Below are 17,807 nucleotides of genomic sequence, written 5' to 3' on the forward strand. Positions count from 1 at the left end.
GGCCTCGCTGTTCATTCTATTTGCCTCGAAGACTTGAGTTTAGAGACAATGGGGGCCAAGCAGAGCTTCTCTTTCCGGACCCCCACATGGCCAACACCACTTATTCCTACTTTCTCTAGACATGCGGAGAGGGAGTATTTTAACCTACAAGACTCTTAACTACCCTTGCTTGGCTGTAGGCAGGAGGAAGCCAGAGCTAACAGACTTAAGAGAATTTAAGGAAGCAGAGTAGGTGATAACGTGGGCCTTGTGCCTGCAGCAAATTCTGCTGGATAAATGGGAAAATGAGGCTGCCTGTACCACACACAGTGTTTTCTCCAGGCCCCTCCCTGGCTCTGAAGTCCTGCTTACTGTGCCTCAGCTTAGCAGGCCAGACATGTGCCTGGGATGGGTGAGAGCAGGACCCCTCAAGAACTGCTTGCTCTAGGGAGAGCCTGGGCAAAGTGATCCCCAGGGAAACCACAGCCAGGAGGCAGATGGCAGCTGATGCAGACGGTACCAGGCTGGGCTGTGGGCAGAACCCCAGCACGGAAAGCTCAGGGCAGGAGGCACAGTCCTTGTGGAGAGGTCTGTGGGCCACCCTTTAGAATCTTAGTTATAGCTGGGCCCCTAAAAACTTAGTGTCACTCTGAAAGTGAGGGAGGTGAGCTATTTCATAAGCACCAGTTTGGTAGCACTTCTCCCCTGCCCATGTCCCCTAGGGGGAGGGTAGGAAAATGAAGCGGGGGGGGGGGGCAGTACTAGTGAAAGGTGGGAAGGAGGAGGGGAAGACGGAGGGAGGGAGGAAGGGAGTGGGGGCTCTATCCTGGGATCTTGACAGAGTTCATCAATTAAGAAGACTGATTTGGTTAACAACCTTCTTTAAAATGCAAATATACACCTGCGGTCATTCACACCTTACTGTGAATCCGTTAGATAAGCAGATAGCTTGCTTCTCAATTTAGAGACAAGGTTCAGTGGGAGGGATGGGGTGGAGAGTAATCATTTTGGATCCTGGGTGCTAGATCACAGATAGTTAGAAGGGCCTCAGTATAACATCTTAATTTCCAGAGGAGGAAAAGTGTACAGTTAACTGCATTTTAGAAACAAGGCAAGAGTAGATGCAATTTATTCAGGAGACAGTATCTTCTAAAACACACAAAAGGAGTTTTTAGTGGTGGGAAAATTGCAGGCCCTTTCCCACCCTCAGGGGTCCCCTGAGTGCCAGAAGGTAGGAGGAAACAAGGCCAAATGTTTGTGAATTTTTCAGTTCTACTAAGGACCAAGCTGTCAGCCATGGAAGCTGTCTTTGCCTTGAGGACACACAGCAAGCACACAGATGCCGTCACCATCTTGCTCCTCGGGGTACCTTCTTCGGCTCTGCAAACAGGAGCAGCCTGATCCGAGTGCGTCTCCAGAGAAGGGAGCTAACGCCTGGAACAGGAGGCTCCCTCTGGGGCACTTTACTGAGCAAAGGTGTGAGCTTTCCAGTTATAGAACTGGCCAGCATTATGAAAGGGAGGTGGCCCCAGACCTGCCCTCAGTGTCACTACAGAATGGCCTTTCTGAGTCTGGGTTAAGAGGAGAGGACTGGAGAGCAGACATGCTTCTTGGATCTTAAGCATCTGGGCTGAGCAACTCTGGTTAAGGCATCTGTTCGGGAGGGCTCCTCCTTTGCACTGGCAGCCATTACCATACAGCTGACTTTCATGCCGTCTCTTAGGACACAGGCAAAGAGAGCAGCCCTCTGACTCGCCCACAATCCTCAGCCGAAGTGTACATAAGCTGAATTGTAAACAGCTGAATGTTTTCCAAGCTGCCACCCCCAGCTATGAAGGATGGAATCAATGGAGCGAACAGCCACCCTCCCGCAGGAGGTTCAGGACTACAGGAGCAGTGGGGGATTTCCAAACAGCTGCAGGACCACAGGCGGGTTCTGCAACTCTACCAGATCAAACTCAGCAGCAGCATCTGAGGGACCACAGGGTGACCAACAGGACAGGTCACCAGGAATAACAGCTAACTCTGACTGCTGGGAGTCAGGGAGAGTGTTCCAAGAGTTCTACTTAAATGGGGATGGTCCTATGGTGTCCCATGACGAGGTGGAGGGCCCTGCGTATCCTCGTCACAGTGCTCTAGCAGATGTGATGATTTCAAATGAAAATGTCTGCAACCAACAGGAGAGGCATCACTGTCGCAGATGAAAGAGTGGCAGAGTGGAGAGAGCACCAGCTCTGGGTCAGACTTGGGTTCATGTTCTGGTTCTATCTTGGATCACCTGTGCCAATGAGGATCATACTGCCTACCTTGCAAGATTATAGTAAAATATTAGAGTATAAGAACATTGCGTGGCAGTGACTACATTTAGAAGGTGTGCTTCATGGCAGTTAAGACTTTGGGATCAGAAGGACTCTTGGCTTAAATCCTAGTTAGCAATCCTGGGCAAGTTCATCTAGGCCTCAGTTTCCTCATCTGTAAAATGGGGTACTAATCTTTGTCTCATATGGCTTCAATGATGATTAAGATAATGCAGGTACAACAGAGTGGAGTTGGCCGGACTTGGCCATGGGAGGGTTAACATCACTGAGATCTGAGAAATCAGGAAATTAGTCTCTTATAGCTGAAGATAAAATCACAGAAGATGGATTTATAACAGTTTACCAAAAAATCTAGAAATGTTTAGTAAATTCCCTAATTATTTTCAGAGTGTTAACAAGGAAAGGCAACCACGTTGCCTTATTTGATTACCACCTTGAGGATCACTATTATTCTTAGATAAATGGTGTCCAGAGGGAGAACACTAAGTCTCAGTTGTCTTGTCTATATAATGGGCTGGATAGTACTTATCTTGTAAATCAATCCTCCTGATGATGTCTGTTCTTGGAAAACACTACCCCACCCTTCCTTCCTATAACCATTGTATAAAGCTTTCCATGACCCTACTTTGCAACCAATCAACTGATAAAGCGGATTAATACCAATTACTGGAGTCCTAGAAATGTGGACTTAATTCATTTTAAAAATATTTGATTCACATTATTTTGTTAATGAATTTCAAGTGTCATTTGCTTTGATTGTTTAAAAATGTCTTAATATAGCTGGTGTGTATTTAGACCACATATGGATGAGTTCAAATATGCTAAGGATATCACTAACTAGGGATAATGATACAGTATTCAAGACATAATAGCCATGCAGCTAAAGCTTTAAAAATAACGCAAAGCAGCCATGGACTCTCATTTTCTTGCCAACAGTCTCAATGTTGCGTATCAGGCCTGGCTCTCCTAAGGCACTGGAGAAGAGCTGGTTATGGCACAGCATGGGAAACACATCGTTTCTTAAGAGAAGGTATACTAACTTTCACTGGGAAGAAGAAAATCATTGAAGAAACAGGTATTTGCTTTAAAGAAAATTATTATAGCAAACTGGGACTCTTTTTCAACATCTGGATTCATCTTAGAAAACTGGCACCGCTTGTTTTAATAGCAATCATTTCTCTGGCAGATGTAGAAAGAATGTTCTCTTCTTTTGGACTGATCTAAACTAAAAAAAACCCAATAATCTGGATAACAAAGAGTAAGAAAGCACATTCTTTTTCGCTAACTAAATAATTTGGAAGGGGAAGAAAAAAATATCAAGTTTACTATGCTGGCCTAGATGGTCTTACAATTAATCAGAGCAACAATTTATTAATTTAAGTAATAAATGCTGTTTCTTACTATACTTTTTTATCTTTAAAACCTAACCATTTTTTATGGTATAACTATCGATTAACTATAAAATAGCCCATTTGGGGCATGTCAATTACATTCTACTTTTGTTAGTGGATGGGGGAAAAGTGTCCAGAATCTGTAAGACTACTGTCTTGGACAAACAACTGGTTGATTATTTTCGTCACAATTCCCAAAATATCAGAAGGTTGAATTAAAAGATTATTTGCCTCTGAGTATTTTTACATATCAAATCAGAGATCTACTGTAGCTCGTAATTCAAATTGAAATTTTAAAATAAGTCAGTGCTTAAAATGAGACCTGTGCCTATTTCAGTTGTGATTAAGTAGTTATCTTAAACAGGCACACTTTTTAGTTTAACAGAAAACATAGTCTTTTTAACTGGTGACACACACTGTAGTTTAAACCATTCCATAAAAATATTTAAAACATAAATCTACACATGTTCAGACATCTACCTTGAAGGGCAGTCCAGCTTTGATATCACCATCAAACAAGTTGCTAAATCACTGCAGAGAAAATCATTTCTGTTACTGGCACAAAGGACTCACCAGAGTTGATTGCATAAGGTAAGCAGTCCTCACCCTGCTTTTCCATGGGGGTGGAAAACTCAAAGGCATCTCTCTACAACCACTTTCATAAGATTCCTCCTGACCACAGGAAATCATCATCTTCCTCTTCCAGTTGCCAAATGGCATAAAAGGAATAAAAAAAGAACTATCATTTAGGAAGACTCACTTCCCTACTCTCATTTTAGATGTATACTTCCAGAAGAGAAGTTTTTTTGTGGGCGGGCCAAATGTGACTGGAGATTAAGTGGTATTGAACAGCTGGGAGAACTAATAAAAATCTGCACTGACTAAAAGGAGGGGGAAAATACCTTGGTGAAAAGCGTATTCATGCGCTGTGGTATTACCAGAACTGGAACCACCGTCCTATTCCCTACTTTTTTCAATTTAAATTTTATTTCGGCTTAGTGCTCCATGCTATCTGTAAGTAAAGGGCTTTCAGAGGAAGTGGGTGAACTTTATTAGCGATTGGTTACCAAAAGCCTAGCATGAGTGCCACAGACCAAAGAAGGGCAAAGACTAGGAAGAGTCTAAGGCAGTCAAGTTATCCTCTTCACACATTCACAAAAGGCAAAAAGAAAAAAAGAGAAAAAAAGACATTTATGAACTCACGTAGAGGTTCTTGATTCTGAGGCAGTAACCTTTTTTGTTTTGTTTTTCTTAAATAAGAAAACCTAGAGAGGGGACAAGCTATGTGAGAACACGCAGGACCAGGAGTAAGAACAGTTTAATTTTATAAGATGACTTATCTATTTATTCCTCTTAGTCTATTCTCTCTCCCTCTGAAAAATCAGAACCAAGGGATCCAAAGTACCAGAGACAGGAAATGAGTAAGGCAGGAAAAAGGATGTGGTCTGAAAAAGTGGATTCTGGGGCTGAGCCAGAGCAGGGAACAAGCACAGGTCACAGATGGGGGAAGGGGTCTTGGTGGCAGGAAGAGAAGTCTCAGGGTCAAGTGACTCTGACTAGAAAGCTGTGATAGAGGAGGTATGTTTGGAGAAGCATTAAAAACACCTTCCTAAAAGTTTACCCACCACTGAAATGCAGAGAAAAGATGGCTGAAGAAACCTACAGCCAGGAGAATACAGGCACCGAAGGAAGAAGAGCTGGAGTTTCCTTTTCTTTTTACTTTTAGGAAAGGGGAAATAATATGTCATATATTGAGTGCATTTGACAAGGTAAGTTAGAAATTAAGCCAGGACCTGTAAGTGGAAAGGGCTGGGAGGTGATTACATGATGAAATATCAATATTTATTAAAGCAACAGCTTTAAAAAAAGAAAATTAAAAAAAGAAGGGGGTGAGAACAGGAGACTGTTCATGAACATGCAGTTGTACAACTGAGAAACCAATTCAAGAACAACAGAAAAGTGGACTAAGAAACTGCCTCCTTTCTCAAGATTAAGGCTGGAGAAAAAAAGGCATCTACCTTTCCCAGTGTGTGTGGAACAAATCTTGGGTGGGCTGAAGAGTGCCCGGGAAGGGCAAGTGCCAAACGAGCACCACTGCCCATCTGCTGGACACTCTGTGAACAAGCCAGCCCTTGTGAATGAGCCAAACCAGAAGCACTGGTTCCCGCCTTGCAGGGACTGGAACTGAACAGTGGAAAACACAGTTATCAGCTGGTTCAAAGTGTGGATATTTCCAAGTATAGATCCAGATGTTGGGGCTGTGTGGGAAATCACTTTTATATCTTCCACAGTGCCTAGGACAGTGCTTTCTTTATATGAAGCAGAAGCCTAACAGAGGTGTGTTAAATCTAACTGAATGAAACCAAAACTACTTAGCTGTGCAGGTATCTTAACTCAGGACAGAATCTCTTGCTCTATCACCAATACGGTAAGTTACTTTCTATTCTAGAGTCAAAATGATATGAAGCCCCACATCCCTTGTGACCTACACCTAAGGCTTACTCAACAGACACTGCCAGAGGTCTGCTGCCCTGTGCTGGTGTAAAAGAAGGGGAGCACAGGGGCCAGAAATAAGGGAGTAAGAAGGAGTTTTCTTGCCTCATTACTCTGTTATATTCAGACTCACCTAGAAATTCTGGCAGTTTCAACATTTGGGTTGACACAGAAAGGGAAGAAAAATCCCAGGTGAATGATAATTGGATTACCCAGTCATGCCCCAGAGCCAAATGGCTGGAAAAGGCCGGGATAGCAGGGTAGATACAGTTAAAGTGACTATTTTCTAAACCAAAAAATGAGGCACACGGGCTGATAAGACAATAGATGGAATATTTTAATTCGGGGCTGTCCTAGAAAAATCGAGGGCATATGGTGGATTTAGGTCGGTAGCTTATTTCACTACAAGGGATCCACTGGGCCCAGTATGCTAATAGGAGAGGATTAAAGATCTAGGGTGGGAGGTATGGAAGGGGAAAGCTGTCACAGATTTGTAAAGCAGGAAAAAGAATAAAAGAGCGTGTCTGTAGACAGCGCAGAAAGAAGGTAAACATTCTAAGTATGGAGTAGGAAGGAAAGGAAAGTTGATCAGAACTGAAAGTATGTCAGTTACGCTACTGAAATCTGTCTAGGTATCGGAAGCGGGGGTGGAGGAGGGACGGCGAGGGTATCACTGGCACAGACAGGAGTTCAGACGGTAGCTTCACCATTAGTTTGCAGTCTGACCTTGGGCAAAGTATTCCCTCTCTGTGCACTTCAATTTGAATAGAAAATCTCACAAATCCCGATTTTAATGTAAGGGATCAACAAATATTACTATACCTTCATTTGGCAAGGGAAGGAGAGAAAATGCTCTCTTCTAAAAATGGAAGAGAAGACAGACACGGAACAGCTTGTCCCTTTCCATCCAATTAAAAACCTCGTGAGACTCAACTAGATTAAAAACAAAACTCTGCAGCGAAGCCTCGGGCCCTCCAAGATAGAAGTCCCCTATCGATGGACTACTGCGGGTGCCAGCAGCTTTGCTCCTTAAAGGGACCATCCATCTCCCGGTAAACCGCCGTCCCGGGAGGGCAGAGGCGGGGGTGGGGGTGTGCGGGGACTCCGGGTAGGGATGGGGACACACGGAAGCGTTTGGCACGCCAAGACTGACACAGAGGCTTCCGGGGGAGTGCGGGATAGGCAGGGTCCCCAACGAGGGAGGGAGGCGCAGGACACCACCCAGGCGCCGAGAGGACGAGAGTCACGGGCTGGCACGGCCTGGCAGCCGAGTAGGCCCGGGCCCAGAGTGGCACCGGAGGGCGGTGCCTGGTTTCCAGCGCGAGGAGCGCAGGCCGAGGGCCCCTTCTGGCAAGAACCCCTCCCCCGCACGGGCACTGACCTGTCCAGGGCCCGGCTGGGCCTGGCCGGGCGGGGCCTACGCAGCCCCTCGGCCGGGCGCCGCCTCGCGCAGGGTCCCGGGCCCGGGCGAGCCGCCTCCTCTCCGCCGGGAGCCTCCGAGCCGGGGCCCGGGGCTGCCGCGGCGCATCCGACCGCACCGGCCTGGCCGGCGTCAACAAAGGGCGGCGGGGGCGCGAGGCCGGGGCGGGGGCGCGAGCGGCGGCCGAATTGCGCGCGCGCGCACGGCGGGCGCTCGAGGACTGCAGCCGCCGCGGAGACAATGCGGCGCGTCCCGGCACGGCTCCCGCGGCTGCCTCCGCCGGGGGCGGGGTGAGGTGCGGGGCGGGGCCAGAGCTGCCGGGGCGGGGACTCTGGGAGGCGGGGCGCCAGCGCGGAAGCCAGGCCCCGCGCTTCCTTTGTGCGGTCGCCGGGGCCCCGCCCCGTGGCCTCCGGAAGGCGCGGTGAGGCCTGCTGTGGGATAGGGACGTTAGGTTTCGGTGTGACAAGGCTAAGGCAACGCCACAAGGACCTCTGCCCTCCCCGGGTCAAAAGTCCCTAGTGGCGTAGTGGACTGGGACGCCGCCTCGGCCACTATGGAGGCAATAATAATAACTGCCAGTAATTGCGTGTTTAATATGTCTGTCAAGCTCTTGCATGCACGTACTCTCTGCGTTCACAGTCACCGTACAAGTGGTCATCCACACTGGGAAGCGAGGATAAGGGAGGTTAAGTAATGATCAAAGTGATCCACCTACATCTCCATAAACGGGGATAATGCCTACTCTTAGGCGTACTCTGAAGGTTGACTGAGGACATTTATACAAATTGCCAGCAGTGCCTGGCACACAGTTGGAGCCCAATAAACGTTACCGCTTTTCCTAAACCACACCGGTTTAAACTTAACTGTCGTGGTGAGGGTACATTCATTCAGTAGATAGGCTAGGAGCTGTGGGGGATACAAAAGACGTACGGGACTCACAAACCTCACTCCCAGCTTTGTGCTGAGTGCATAACACGTCTCCATAATTGATTTCTCTCTATTCCCAACGTTTTCCCATTTTCTTGCCTTTTTTAGTATTCATACTCTCCCTCTTTTCCCTTCAGGTTTCCCTCATCCCTTTTTCTCTGTTCCCACATTTTACATTTATTTTATGTTCCTTGATTATTTACTTCACTTCCTTTCTCTTTTCCCCATTCCCTTTCTTTCCCCTCTAGTATTTTTCAAATTTTCAAAGCCTTCTTTTATCAATATTCATATGTCCTCCCCCTTTCTCTTTATTCTCCAAACATGCTCACACTTTCCTGACTCCCTACCTTTACTGCCACTACACCCTCCTGGAATGCCCTTTCCCCAACTCTGCACGTCCAGCTCCTGGTTATCCTTCAAGGTCTAGACTCAAGAATAGTAGTGGACAAACTTCTTCTGCAAGGGACCAGATAGTAAATATTTTAGACTTTGCAGACCATACAGTCTTTGTTGCAACTACTCAGCTCTGCTGTTGTAGCAGGAAAGCAAACACAGAAAACATGTCCATGAATACGTGCAGCTCTATTCCAGTCAAACTTTATGGACTCTGCCATTTGGATTCCATATAATTTTAATGTATAATGAAGTACTATTTTTGTTATTCTTAAACATCTTAAAATGTAAAAACCACCAATAACTTGTACAAAAAGTGGTGATGTGATGGATTTGGTCCTTGGGGTGTAGTCTGCCGATCCTGCTCTAGAACAATGCCACTTCCTCTCTGCAATCTAACCTGGTATTTCTGTACTTGATAGTAACTTTTCCTTCTTATAGCACTTACCTATAATCCTTCTATGGCATTTATCACATTTTACTTTTTATTGTATATATATTTTTTCCTGTGCATTTCTCAACTTTCCTAACAGACCTCAAGCTCCTTGAAGGCAGGGTACAGATCTTTTTTTCTCTGTGTATTACCTCCCATCCCACAGAGCTTTGCACAGAGCAGACATTCAAACACATACAGACTGGATATACAGTGAAGTGTCGGGTGGTGGGCAATTATTTCCACTGTGCAAAGCTTACTTCTCTCATTAGATAGTACCGCTGGAGCAGAATGCTTATTACCTGTATATTGTCTTGATTAGATTACAGAAAGATTGTTGAGAGCTTTATAAACCAGATGGAGAACGGTGGGCAAATGTCAGTTCATTTAGGGGTTGTTGGATAACAAATACTTGAATAAAGAATGTTGATTATCACCAACCTTCAGACCGGGCATGTGTCCTTAGTTAGGTCCTATGCAATATTTCTATCAGCAAATTGGTTAAAGACAAAGAAAACATGCTACATAATTTATAGAGAGCAAAGTTAAGCAGAGGAGTTTGTATAACGAATAACAAAATTCAGATATGAAACATTCCTGCCCACCACATATTCTCTCTGTGCCTCAGTTTTTTAATCTTTAAAATGGGGGGAGGTGATAAAAGTTCCTGCCTCAGAGGGTTACTGTCAGGATTAAATGAGGAAATACATGTAAAACCTAGCAGAGAGGGCCCAGGAAATGTTAGCTATTAACTATTACCATTTTCTTGCTAGGCTGGAATTATGAGCTAAATTCACAAGGTAACATTTAACACATATAATTAACCATATTTAGTCTCAAAACATAAGTTGTACAAGTTTGAGACTGTGGAAACCTGGAATGATAGAAGTCCATATAAGCAGAAACCACAAAAACGAAAACAGAAACAAAAAGCAGACCCAAACCTCTGGAATTCAGATGACACAGCACTCTGTGACCCAACAGTACCATTCCCCTGGGTTGGAGCAGTTAATGCGGGGCCACACGTGCAACGCCCTGATGAAGGGACGTAAGGGAATTAATTACATTTGGAGCCAGAGTCATGGTGCTGCCCTTTCACAGCTGTGTGACCTAGAGCCTCTTCCAGCTTTTGGTTTCCTCCTCTGAATAATGGAGACAATAATATTCCTTTTGCAGGGTTATGATCATGGGCAAAGAAAAACTTAGAACAATAGTTGGCATGTAGTAGGTGCCTCCCTCCTACACTATGCAGGTGTAGGAAGCAGTCCTGTCCCTTGAAGGGCTTATACAGTGAGGTCCAGGTGCCAACCTATGGTGACTAGTGGCTTCATATATTTGGAATTAAGGTGCTTAATTTTGGGGATCACCCTTTAAAAGAATTAATGAAAAGGTGGAAAATGTCTAGACAAGGAAGACCAGAATGGTGGGAATGGGAGGTCTTGACACGTGATAGGTTAAAAAAGAAAAAAAAGAAAAGAAGTCTCAGATATCGAGCCTGGAGATTTTTTCTTTTTTTAGTGGGAGGGAGAGGAAGGAGAATGATAATTGCCTACAAACACTGTATGAGGTAGACCCTGTTACAATTTACAAGACAGAATCACAACCAGTGGTGGAAATTCCAGGTGAGCAGATTTGGGCTTAATTTGAAGAGTGACTTTCTGATAATTAGAGCAATTCCACAATGGAGTGAGCTGCTTTTCAAAATGATAAAGCCTTTAGTTTGCCAAGAGAATGATGACCTCCTTCCTGTCTTTTAACTTTTTTAAATGTTCTTTCTCCATATTCTTCTGCTTTCCTTTCCCTTGATCCTATCCTCCATTCATTATAGGACACTTATAAACTTTACCCCCTACTTTGTCCTAAAGTAGTAGTATTCTCATTTCTCAGCTTCCAAACTCTCTTTCCATTGGCTCTCCCCACCCCCAGCTCAGCACACAGTCCAATGACCGGAACTGCCTCCCTGAGTTGTAGGCAGCAAATGGCTCAGGATGTCACTGAGATCTGGGCCAGGATTGCTGTGCGCACTGGCAGCGAGGGGAAGGAAAGCAATTGGATTGCTGCAAAAGCAGAGCTACTGCTGTGACTCTCCCATCAGGGTAGAGGGATCCAGCTGAGTCTCCTGAAACCCAGGTCATGGAAGAGTCCACTTGTCACTGGGCACTCACAGGCAGACAGATGGGGATCCCAGAGCAGAGCACTGTTCCTTCAGAGATGCTTTCCATGAACTGAACTCATTCTGAACTGCCTTCAAGCTCCCCATAGGCATTTATTTCCCTTATTTTTGAGCTACACAGCCATCTCGTCGTATTCCGAATGTCAAGAACTCCCTCTCATACTCAATGAAGCAGAGAATGAGGTAACTGGATACCTGCCTGAACTCTCAAACTGGCATTGGCTATACAGACCCATCTGAAAGCAATGCCATGTAGGTCTCAGAGTCTGCATCTAGAGCTTTCAACTCTCCTTTTCTTTCTCCATCCTCTTACCCTTGTACTTTCTGGGTCCCCTTTCTTAATCCTTGCTTCATTTTCTTCTTCCCACCCTCTACCCCCTGTTTTCACCTACCTACCTTCCTTATCGCCTCTTTGGGCTTGCAATAGTTTCCCTTCCATTCTTGATGCCCAAGTATAATGTACCAGGGGATGACAAAGAAGGCCAACTCTGTCCCCTCCCCCAGGGGCTGCACTACACTTCATACCGTGAGCTGGGGATTGCTGGATGTTAGGGCTCTTGGGTACAGGCAGGCAAGCAGGCATGGCAGCGATGATGGCTTGCTGATGCAGCGATGGGCCAGACCGAGTCTCAGGTACGGTCCTTTCCCCGGGTACCACTTCCTTCCAGTCATCTGGGGTGCACTGCTGGAGCTATAAAGGGACAGGGCAGAGATGATTTTCTCATGAATTGCCTTTACATTCTGGACATTTCCCCTGTTTCCGTGGAGTTTGGGTAGAAGGCAAGGACGTTAAGATTTAGCCAGCCCCGAATTAGAGAGGCCCTTTTTCTTTCTTGGAATACGCAGAGGAATTCACCACTCAGCCCACCCAGAAATACATCTAAAATGGGGGCTGTGGGATTACCTGAGCTGTGCCCCCCCAGCCCACACCGTCTGTTCCCTGAGCCTCGGCATTGTCTTACCACTGGTGAAGCAGGCTGTAGTTGTAAGATGACAGCTGAGGCATGCTGGAACCTGCGTTGAGGGGTGTGGGACAGGCCCTCAGGATATCCATTGTGAGGCCCAGCATCAGGCGTGGGAGGGTGACAATGCTGAGTGCTGCCAGGCTTGTGCAGGTTGGCAGTGGAGCACTGGAGAGGCAGGGTGGGTGTGACCGGGCCTATAGGCGCGGCATGGCCTTCGGGGCTGGGCTGCAGGGCCACGCTCGGAGGGACTGAGGCGAGCTGGGGGTGGGATTGGGCTTGGAGTGCGGGCCGTGACTGCTGGGGCTGCTGCTGCTGGATCGCAAACTGGGGCTGCAGGTGCTTTGAAGATGGCTGCGGGAGGAGCTGGTGTGGCTGCAGTTGAGTGTAGGCTGAAGGGGGAAAAACCAGGGTAGGTGGTGTGGCTTGTCCCCCAAATGTGCCTCCTCCCACATCCACATAAAGAAGGCTTCCCAAACTCAGTGTCTCTTGCTCTAACCCTTCACCTAGAGCCTGGCTTGGTCCTTGCCATGGCCCACTTTCTCTCCGTGTGTTCTTGCTTTCTTCCTATGCCGAAACCCTGGTGCCTTGGCTGTCCCTCAAAGCCAATGCAAAACTCACCTCCTCTGTGAAGACTTCTTTGATCACTCCAGCTGTTCAGAGGAACACTGCGCTCTCTAGTGTGCCATGTTCACTCTCTCCTCCATGCCCTTCCCTTGCTTTTTCCATGCCTTCAACACATGCAGCCTCCCATCACCCAGCCCAGTCTGGCTAGTTCTTATTCACCCTTCTGGCTCTGCTCAGGCTGGCCTCCTCCAGGAAGTGCCAGCTGTGGCACAGTGGTCCTCAGACTGGCAGGAGGCAGACCAGGGCTCGTCCTTCTGTTACATATTATGGGACCATAGGATGAAAAAAGAAACTGACTAAAATGATAGACAATGACATCATATGCACAGTACAGTGCCTGGCACACAGTCCTGTTCGATCATTTCCAGCTATAATTAAGATTATTGGGTTCTGAAAGTCTCTTGGGCTTACATCTATCATAATAAGGTGTATGACAGTGGGCTATAATTGTTTCTTAGCTATCATCCCTTCCGGATCATGAACACCCTGGAGTCAGAACTATCATGTATCTCTTTATCCAGAACCTCGCATAGTGCCTGACATTACATGGGAGTTAAGTAAACTTACTGTGCTGGAGTGGAATTCACTTGTTGCCATTTGCTGCTAGCCTTTCCTCACTCCTTTTTAACCAGGCTCATTCTGAGGTGAGGATTCTTATACTTTTTAGTAATCCCTTCAATGTCTAGTTCATGCCTTGTATACAGCAGGGTTTCAGGAAATTCAGTTCAGACATCAATTGTCCTCACACTGCTTACTCTGTTTAGTGGCATCCAGGCCAGCTTAGCATGAGAGCAACTCAGCGGAATTTGTCCTGCTCTAAAAGTGGCCCTGCACAGACTGCCACAGCTGGAGAGTCAGCAGACCACCGGTGCCATGCAAGCACAAGGTGCCACAGCTGGACGCTCACAGAGTTTTACAACCGAAGACTCCTAGCCAATGAGGATGAAGGCAAAGTCTGGGTCCTGAGCTAACGTTTTAAAAAGGATCCTGTGACACTTACAGGTACAAAGCAAGCAGATTTCCAACTGAGTTCGGGGAGGTACCTTCTTTCTTGAATTTTGTCTATTTACATGCAAGTTTCCAACTGCCTCATCACAGCCCAGCACTGAGTTCCAAGCAGAACACCAATAGGAATGGGAAAGCCGGACACAAGAGGCGTTAAGGAAAAATAAAGTGTTCCTTGGTGACTGACTGTCATAGGCAGAGAGAGAGGGAGTACGGATGGCCCCCACGGCTGCAATGGGGATGTCAGTCAATGATGAAAGAGGGAAATTCGGATGGTGATGAGGATTTGAGAGGAAGGTGCTAGGTTTGAGGTGATGGTGGGATATCCAAATGGACGTTGCCAGCAGGCATTTGGTGATTGTACGTTGCTTCTGAACCCCAATCTAAGCCTTGCCTCCTAATTCCTCACTGAATAGCACAAAGCTTAATCAGGGGAAGAGGGTTAATCAGGCAAACTTCACATCAGGAATGTTTAAGATGACTGTTGACGAGGCACCTGAGCTATTATAGATGTCAGGCCATGCCCTGTTAGGCCCTGGCAGCCAAAGAGATCTGAAGAATGACACTTATCCTCAGGGAAAACTCAAGTGAAACCTTTTCTCTTACTACAAAACTATACATTCCTGGGTTGGGAATAGTCACTCCAGGTGCTGCCCATCAGAGGTGAGAGTCAAAGATGGTGCAGGTCAAGAAGCGGAGAGGACCAGTGGCATGTCCCACTACTCACTGGCTGTGTGGCCTGAGATGGGTCCCTTTCCTTCTCAGGGCTTCAGAATTTTAATCTGTGAAATAAGAGGCTTGGTGATCACATCAGTCTCTTCCAGTGTTACAATGTGATGGGGGTGGCTATCCCAGGAAAATAGTCTAACATTCAGGATTTGTAAGGTGCAAAAAAAAAATGTTTAGAGAGAAAAAAGGTTCTTGACCTATGGAACATATACAGTATAGTTAGGGACAATATACACCTGTCTCCCAAGATTGGGAAAGATGACCGTGGGCCCCCTGGGCCTCCATCCCTGGCCCTGCACCCCTGGGCCTCCCCTCCTCCCCCACTCCCTCCACCACCCCATGCTGCTCCTGGAAAACCAAAGGCAATTGTTTTAGAACAAATGATGCTGGTATATGCCAAGGCTGTAAACAAAGCTTGTGGAAGCTTAGGGAAGTTCATAGGTCAAAGATCTCAAGGTGCTTTGGGTGGAGTATACATCCTTAACATTTGATGTTGATAAAAAGCAAATGCCATGAATTAACTCCAGCATTATCCTGGGCCGAAGTCCTTATATTTAAAGTTTTGTAATAACTTTTTAAAAAAAAAGATTTCTTTTGTTTATTGTTGCTCTATTACAGTTGTCCCAATTTTCCCCGTTATTCTCCACTGCTCCCCACCCCGCTCCCATGCAATAACTTTCTAAGGAGTCTTTCTGATTCTAGTTTCTTCTCTCTATAGACCGCCTTACAGATGATTGCAAGTTAATCTTCCTAGTACACAGATCTAATCCCTGATTAGAAGCCATCAGAGAACCTCCTTTGTCTGAGGTTGTCTAGAGCCCCTGCTGTTTAAGATCTTTTTAAACACAAACCAACTTTTTAATTTTTATTATTTCTTTGATCCAAGCAATCTCTAATGCTCACTGTCTGCTGTATGGAGTTTATTCTTGCCTCATACTGTCTAGAGAGCCACAAATCAAATGTCATCCTTTCCCTGACTTCGCAGACAACGGGACTCCTCCCTTTCTCTGAGCTGCTCGGGGGTCTCTCTGCTTTGCAGGGCCCTCAGAGACTGCGTTTCCAGCCATGTGGGCTCTAGGGTCAGAGTGCCTGGATTTGAATCCCAGTTTGGCCTCTGACTAGCAGTGGGATGCTGGCAAGTTACTTGATCTCTCTGTGCCTCTGTGTCATGACCTTTATCATGATAATACCTGTCTCATAGTCATGTCAGTTATCTCCTCTAGTGGACAGAATAATGGGATTCGTTTATTTCCTCCAAAGCACCTTGAATTTAGTAGGTGCTCAGTCAGTATTGCTGAATGAATGAATGAATGACAAACGTGTGGGGCTTCAGCTTGTTTGTGCCACAAAAGTTGTTCTCTCCAGAGCCAGAACACAGATGAATGGGTATAACCCCTACAGGCCATTCTGGTTGTGTTCTGGTTTACTAAAGACCTCCCTCCTGTCCAGCCTCTGCTCACTACCTCCCTGCACTAACCATCAACCCACCCTAATGGCTGTGGCCATTGCCCATAAACATCCTATCCCTCCTGCCTTTTCGGCTTCGGTCTCAGCACTTCCATTTTCTTCATCGCCCTCTTTTGTTTCAGGGACCTGTGACATAAGCGTTTCTGGCCCAGGCTCAGCACCTGTTTTCTTCCTCTTTGCCTTAACACTCAATTGTCAATTTCCCCTCAGAATTCCTTAATGCTTTTATTGTTTGTTTTTATTCACTTATGACTCAATGTGCACTATCTTGTGTATGTATTTCATTGATTCTTAAAAATTAATTCTGGTCTCCCCCCACCTCCCATTTTACCATCTTTTGAATGGGGATGCATACGCAGTTGATGTTGGTTTAATTGGCAGTGCTTTTTCTTCTTAAAAACATAACAGTGCATCTTACAGTCAGAGGTGTCTTAGATTAAACTTGACGGGAATACTTTCCTTCTTTTGTGTGCTTATTTCCTAGCATCCAACCAGCCCGCGTGGTTTTTCAGTCAAAGGTGCCTTGTGCTTTTTTTTAAATTAAAAATGGCTTTAATGCAACTGGAGGGTTTTTATGTTTCTTTCCTCTTCCGCACTGTCCAACATAATACCTTACATGCTTGCAGGTGCTAGCGAATGTTTGCTGCTGATCGCAGTAAGGCCCATGAGTTCTACTCCCTCTCCCAGCCCTCCCAGCTCAGTTGGGGGTGGTGAAGGAAGGCATTTCCCATTGAAGCTGTGATACCAGAGGTGGCCACATCCTCTTCCCTACAGCTACCATGGGGCATAGCTGTTTATGAAATTAATGCACAGAAATGTCTCTGGACCGTCCTTATTTTTTCCTAAGGTCCAATACTTTCATTTCTCCCCTGCACCCATTTTGGCTCCGCACCCTTGTTGCTGAAAAATTCATCACTTCTAAGGATCAAAGGGTTGGTTCCATGGGACCTCAGCCACAGCTTTGGAAAGCCTCATCAGCCCTTTCTGCTCTTGGAGCAGGGAAGGGACAGGCCTGGCACCTGCACGAATTAGGGCCCAGCTAAAAGGAGAGGCTCCAAGGAATGGTCTGGGGCTCTAACCTTGAGCAGCCTCCTTAGAATCTGAAGAGGCCAGTTCTCTGTTCCCAAACCGCTGGTTGTTAGCAACAAGAAGAGTAAGGTCCTCCAGGCAGGAGGGCTGACGGTTAGGAATTACTGTCATGCCCCTTTACTTCACCCACTGTCAATTTACCAATAATGGATCTCTATTGATCTCAGGTAGGCAAGAAACAGCTCACTGTCCCAGAAATGCTGGGACTCTTGTCCCAGAGTATATGGGAGCTGTAGGCATCCTAGTCAATGATTGATTAGTTTGGAGCTACTGGAATATTGTGAGGGAAGGACGCCTGTGAGAGAGGAATGGCATAATGTGTTACTACCTACTACTGTTCAGGGTTTAGAAAGTTAAGTGAAGAGAGATACTTTCAACCAGTAATGAGCACCCATTGCAGA

At 46.2% G+C, this 17,807-nt stretch overlaps 1 protein-coding gene across 2 annotated transcripts in view; it reads right to left on the reverse strand.

Moving 5' to 3' along the window:
* PHC2 (polyhomeotic homolog 2) overlaps positions 1–17,807 on the reverse strand; it is an 89,967-nt gene that overhangs the window by 15,377 nt on the left and 56,783 nt on the right. The window contains exons 8-9 of one of the 2 annotated variants that reach the window (XM_090269061.1): positions 12,490–12,881; positions 12,053–12,218 (exon numbers count right to left, since the gene is read on the reverse strand). In XM_090269061.1, the coding sequence (XP_090125187.1) occupies positions 12,053–12,218; positions 12,490–12,881 (558 nt within the window). Of the gene's footprint in view, positions 1–7,562; positions 7,771–12,052; positions 12,219–12,489; positions 12,882–17,807 lie in introns of those variants that run through there. The other variant, XM_090269062.1, reaches the window with a different exon arrangement.

Source organism: Furipterus horrens, unplaced genomic scaffold (genome assembly GCF_987537825.1).
Source record: "Furipterus horrens unplaced genomic scaffold, mFurHor1.1.pri manual_scaffold_3, whole genome shotgun sequence".
Lineage (NCBI taxonomy): Eukaryota > Metazoa > Chordata > Mammalia > Chiroptera > Furipteridae > Furipterus > Furipterus horrens.